This window comes from Dipodomys ordii, unplaced genomic scaffold, assembly GCF_000151885.1.
Source record: "Dipodomys ordii isolate 6190 unplaced genomic scaffold, Dord_2.0 Scaffold84, whole genome shotgun sequence".
Classification (NCBI taxonomy): Eukaryota; Metazoa; Chordata; class Mammalia; order Rodentia; family Heteromyidae; genus Dipodomys; species Dipodomys ordii.
In genome coordinates this window covers 5838230-5844229 of record NW_012267300.1, presented here as the reverse complement: position 1 = coordinate 5844229, position 6000 = coordinate 5838230, and the positions used below count along the sequence as shown (strand labels likewise).

Sequence of the window (6000 nt, the reverse complement as noted above, 5' to 3'; positions counted from 1 at the left end):
AAAAAAGCCGGAAGTGGCACTGTGGCTCAAGTGGTAGAGCACTAGCCTTGAGCCGAAGAGCTGAGGGACAGCGCCTAGGCCCAGAGTTCAGGCCCCACGACCGGACCCAAAAAAAAAAAAAAAAAAAAGCTTGGTGTAATTGAATGGGAAGACAAAGGAAGGGACAAATTGCTAGAAGTATCAAAGAAAATGGAAAGGGTGATCCACTGGGCAGGAACCTGGCTCTCCTGACCCATTGGATTCTATGACCAACAACGCAGTGTAGTGGTACTCTCCAGTGCACCCAAATCGTTGGACTCACTCAGTTTATCTGTGGGAGTGGAACTGTTTGTGTGATTTTAAAACTACCTATGCCAGGCTGGGAAGGTGGCTCAGTGGTAGAGCGCTTGCCTTGTATGCATGAGGCCCTCAGCACCACATAAGCAGAAAAAAAAAGCCGGAAGTGGCGCTGTGGCTCAAGTGGTAGAGCGCTAGCCTTGAGCTGAGGGACAGTGCCCAGGCTTAGAGTTCAGGCCCACAACAGGACCCCCCCCCAAAAAAAAAAACCTACCTATGCCCGTGTTTTTTTCCAGTATGTATATAATAATGTTAAACATCACATAAGCCTATAAAAATACTTCATTAAAAACTGTTCCTGAGGTTGGAGGTGTGGCTCAGCTGGTAGAGTGCTAGCCAGTAAGTGAAAGTGTCAGGTATTGAATTCAAGTCCCATGTCTTACACACACACACACACACACCAACCAAAACTGTTCCTATGAAAACTAAGTCAATTTGGGAAACTGAAGACCCTACCACAAAAAACAAAAATATAAAAAATAAAATACTCTGCAGAGACATAAAGAGTAATATACATGTAAAAACTGGTAAGTTAGCAGTGAGCAAGTCAACTGTAAATCTGGTGATAAGCCTTGAAAATCTCAAAAGTGTTGCACTTATATTCCTTCCAGGGAAGTATCCAATCTCACTTCACTTTCTAGAAACAAAAACTGGCAATTATAGATGAAAAGTGTCTGAGAGGCTCTCATCTATAGTGATACACTGGTATGACCTGGAAAAGTTAAAAGACCACCCTCCTCTCAATTCTGATTTAATTAGCCTGGATGTGGGCCCAAACATCCCTAATTTGATAAAGTTCTCAGGGTGCAGCAAGGAGACTCCCTTGTGTAGTAAAAACTAGAAAGGCAATTGGGAACTCCATTCAATAGAGTTATAAAGTCTCAGCACTAAAAGATTGGTGAAGTAAATGTACTTTTAAATTATTGTACTTAAGATATGTATGCATTATCTTTAAAATTCCTAACTTTGTCTTTTTCAATTGATGCTATAATTACTACCTAACCTAATAATATAAAAGAGCTTCAATTGTATGGCAAAGAGGCTTATAGGACACACAAAAAACATCTGATCCAGGCCCACATTACCAAACAGGTCTCAGCTTGAGTCTTCTTTCAGTTTAGAAGTCTCGAGTTAAGACGCAACAACCGGGAACTGCTGAGGACTTGGGCTCCTGGTTTCCAGGTTGGTTTTCTGTCTGTGGCTGGGCACGAGTCAGGGGCAGTCTCTCCTAAACCTCTCAGTCCGGTTCTGTGTGTTGAGGTTGCCTGGGGGTCGTCATGGGGATGTGGGAGCGGCCTGGGAAGGAACTGTTTCTCCTAGCCTCCATTTCACAGGCAGTCTACATTGCTCGGAACTGGGTCAGAGAACAAAAAGTTGTTGGCACTCACAGGGTGAGCCTCAGGAGGCAGGCGAATCTCAATCCTCCCCCCTGGCCAAGGGCACCCCAACCCAGACTCCCTCACACCCCCTCGCCCTCCCCAGAAACAAGTAACCAAAAAGTCCGGAGGAAAAAAAGGAGAATCGGACGACTTCGAACCTAATATTCTCCTCCTCCCGGCTGGGATGAGACTCTGGAGGTCGGAGGTCGAGCACCGCACCGGCTGGGAGGGGAAGTTCAGGGGCTGGGGGTCACTCACCACGGTCCGGCCCGGGCAGCGGCTCCCAGCCTCGCACCATGAGCCGAGGGGGCAGGGGGAGCGGGGAGGGGAAGAGGGCAGAGGGCCTCCGGGTGGGAGTGGAGTTATAAATCGGTGCGGCCTGCTCCAAGCCCACCCGCGCGGAGGGTCGGGGCCAGGACTGCCCCCCCCCGCCCCCGAGAGCCTGGGGGTCCAGCCCTCCCAGCTCCTGCGAGTTGGAGGCGGGGCTGATGGGTGGGTGGGTGCCCAAGGGGCGGTGCCAAGGTGGCCTGAGTTCTGATTGGCGGGTACCAGCAGGCGGGCACCAACGCCACGCACTGGACCGGTCATTGGCTGCGTAGGGTCTCGGCTGAAGACTGCAATTGGTTGCCCGGTTCACGGCTGGGGTCAGCCAAGAAGGTGTCCCCAGGGACTGGGTACTTTAAGTGGTACCTCGCCTACTCGACCTATCAGCATAGGACCTTCTAAGTACTTTGGGTATCATTCTCCCTTAAATTCTCTGTACCTGTCTGGACTGGGAATAACTACATTTACTGCTTTAGGAAGTCCTCTGGGAGTCCTTTTTAATATTTCCTCCTGACTTACACAGGAGCCCTGTCCTCCCCAGCCCATGCCTAGCCGCCACCAGCAGCTTCAGCTGTAGAAAGCGGTATAACCAAAAAGACTGAAACAAAACCCAAAAAATCTCAAGCCACTGAGAATTTGTGCTTGAGATGGATCAGATATCTTGCACCCAAAATCTTTCTGGGGGATCTTAGGAACCAGTCGTCTCATGGGTCAATCTGATACCAGAAAGGTGTTCCTGAAGATGAAACGTTGGAGTCACCATTTTGGAACCTACCAGACCCCTCTGGCTCCTCCCAGTGCCCTGGTAAAAAGGGTTCGGAGTTCTGCTTCCTATTTGGGGAGTTTGGTTTTCCCTGTCAAGTAAAGGGTCACAATAAAATGCTTTTGAGGAAAGCATTACCCCACACTGTATGAAGTTCTGGGCCAAATTTAGCCTATTTAGGATTCTCCATCTTCATAATAAAAATTGGGAACACTTTTTTCTTCAGTGACATCTCCCAGGTCCTCTTTAAAAAGCCTTGTGCCCAGGCTCAGAGTTCAAGCTCCAGAACTGGCACAAAGCTTCAAAGCTGTCTATTTTCTCTTAATAGTCTGTCTCGCTAATTTTCATTACATTTAGTAACAACTGCAGCTCCTAAGAGCAAAAAAAAAAAAAAAAAAAAAATCAGGCTGAGCACCAGCAGCTCATGCCTGAATCCTAAACTACTCTAAGATCTGAGATCTGGTTGAGGATTCTAGCTGAGATCTGAGGATCTTGGATTGAAGCCAGCTTGGGCAGTGAAGTTCATGATACTTCACTACCAAAAAGCCAAAGTAGAGCTGTGGTTTAAGTGGTATAGTGCTAGCCTTGAGCAAAAGAAACTCAGGGATGGTGCTCAAGTCCTGAGTTCAAGCCCTACAAAAAAAAATTAAAGCCAGTAGCTGGTGGCTCACACCTATAATCCTAGGTACTCAGGAGGCTGAGGTCTGAGGATCACAGTTCAAAGCCAGCCCGGGCAGGAAAGTCTATGAGACTCTTCTCTCCAATAAACCACTAGAGAACTGAAAGTGGCGCTGTGGCTCAAGTGGTAGAGCGCTCGCCTTGAGCTGAAGAGCGCAGGGACAGCACCCACGCCGAGTTCAAGCCCCACACTGACCCAAAAAAAAAAAAATAGGGAGCTGGGAATGCTTGCCTAGCATGCATGAAGCCCTGGGTTTCATTCCTCCGTACCACATAAACAGAAAAAGCCAGAAGTAGTACTGTGGCTCAAGTGGTAGAGTACAAGCCTTGAGCAAAAAGAAGCTCAGGTGTAGTGCCCAGGTCCTGAGTTTAAGCCCCATGACTGGAAAAAAAAAATAATAACGAGGGTAATTACATACTAATTAGAAATCAGTTAGAAACCAGTGATGATTCTTCAGGGTGTGAGCTAGGACTGTTGATATCTATTAAGGCATTCTCCTAAATCATGATAATACAATGCTCTACTGATTTGTATGTAATGATGGAAGGAAAAAGTAGAACATTTTATCTAGTGATAGCCTTCAATTACCAAGAAAGAGATTGCTCCCTCATGACCCAAACAGTTTGTTAGACTGGATTAACTAGAAAGTGTTCATGTTCGGCTAGAAAGCCAGGATGGAACTTTATAGGAGAACTAATTACCTAACCCTGGAAGTATTGGTGAGTCACTCTAGCTGTCCTCTGATCATGAAATTGGAACTAATAAAAGGTGGAAAACTTGGTCACCTTTCTATTTCAAGACACTCCTGAGTTGGAGACTGGGAGGAAAGGAGATAATCCACAAAAGGAAGAACCTCCCTTGACCCAATTCTAGAGTGAATTCTAAGATGAAGCCTCTTCAAGTTTCACCCTCTAGGTTTAGAAGATGGAGTGCAGTGAGGTAGGAACTGGATTAAGAGGAAGAAGTCTAAGCAGACAATATGAGAGAAGGGAGGGACCCACTTTTAGCAGGACAATATTCAGCCCCTCTTTCAGGAACTTGTGGTGAAGAATAGGGACTTACTATATTCAATATACAGATGTTAATGGCTCCACCTTTGGTAAAAATGTTCTTTCCTTTTGCAAGGCTCAGTGATTAGCAAGGATGATACCTTTACTCCATCTATATCTAAGGATTCCAAAGTTTCAAGGTGCTTCCTGTAAGGCAGTGAGAGAGACCCAGCCACATGACAATGTACATGAGGTTTTGTAAAATTTGCAAAAACTTACTTGAACTGAAAATGTGGTTAAGATTGGTATCTTGCCAGGCACCAGTGGCTCTTACTTCCTAGCTTGCCAGGAGGCTGAGATCTGAGGATTGCAGTTCAAAGCCAGTCCCAGCAGAAAAAACAAACAAAAAAACCAAAACCTCCTTGAAATTCCTATCTCCAATTAACCATTCAACACACACACACACACACACACACAAAACCCACAGAAGGTCTGGGAAGGTGGCTCAGTGGTAGAGCGCTTGCCTTGCATGCATGAGGCCCTGAGTTCGATTCCTCAGCACCACATAAACAGGAAAAAAAAAGCTGGTAGTGGCGCTGTGGCTCAAGTGGTAGAGCGCTAGCCTTAAGCTGAAGAGCTGAGGGACAGCACCCAGGCCCAGAGTTCAGCTGGACCCCCCCCCCCGCAAAAAAATAAAACCCACAGAAGTGGAGCTATGGCTCAAAGTGCTACAGTGCTAGCCTTAAGCAAAAGAGTTCAGAGACAGTGCCCAGACCCTGAATTCAAGCCCCACAACTAACAAAAAAGAAAAAAGATTGGTGTCTCTTCCCTTTTGATTTCCCCTTCATCAGTTAGCAATATAGAAACCCTAGATATGCCAGATATTTTGGAAATGGCTAAGTAAGTAGGAAATATGTTTAGTTTGGGAGCTAGGTGCCAGCGGCTCACACCTCAGGAAGATGAGATCTGAGGACTGTGGTTCGAAGTCAGACTGGGCAGGAAAGTCTGTGAGACTTTTATCTCCAATAAACTACCAAAAACAGCCAGAAATGAAGCTGTGGTTCAAGGGGTAGGACACTAACCTTGAGCAAAAGCAGCTCAGGGAGAGTGCTCAGGTCCTGACTTCAAGCCCCTGCATTGCCACAAACAAAAAGCCATTTAGTTTGAGTAGGTATACTTATGTGTAGTTAGTAGTTACTTCTGTGAATAAGTTGTTTCCATGTAGATATGATATTATGGGCTGAACTGTGCCAGCCCCCCATGTTAAAACTACTCCCTAGCTCCTCAGAATGGAGCTATATGATGTTAAGTTTCTTCTTTTTTTTTCTTTCTTTTTTTGCTGGTCCTGGGGCTTAAACTCAGAGCCTGGATGCTGTCCCTGAGCCTCTTTGTGCTCAAGGATACTACTTGAGCCACAGCACCACTTCTATTTTTTTTTCCAGTTTATTGGAGATACTTTTCTGCCTGGGCTGGCTTCAAACTGCAATCCTCAGATCTCAGCCTCCTGAGTAGCTGGGATTACAGGAATGA

General features: G+C 46.2%; 1 protein-coding gene across 2 annotated transcripts in view; it reads right to left on the bottom strand.

The window, feature by feature from the left end:
• Nucleotides 1–2157, bottom strand: part of Homez (homeobox and leucine zipper encoding) — an 8520-nt gene extending 6363 nt beyond the window's left edge. Inside the window, exons 1-2 of one of the 2 annotated variants that reach the window (XM_013025315.1) lie at nucleotides 1974–2157; nucleotides 1422–1690 (exon numbers count right to left, since the gene is read on the bottom strand). Coding sequence is in view for 1 of the 2 variants with exons in the window: in XM_013025314.1 (XP_012880768.1) it covers nucleotides 1974–2013 (40 nt within the window). In the remaining variant the exon portion in view is untranslated. The remainder of the gene's footprint in view (nucleotides 1–1421; nucleotides 1691–1973) is intronic. The other variant, XM_013025314.1, reaches the window with a different exon arrangement.
• Nucleotides 2158–6000: the final 3843 nt, after the last annotated feature.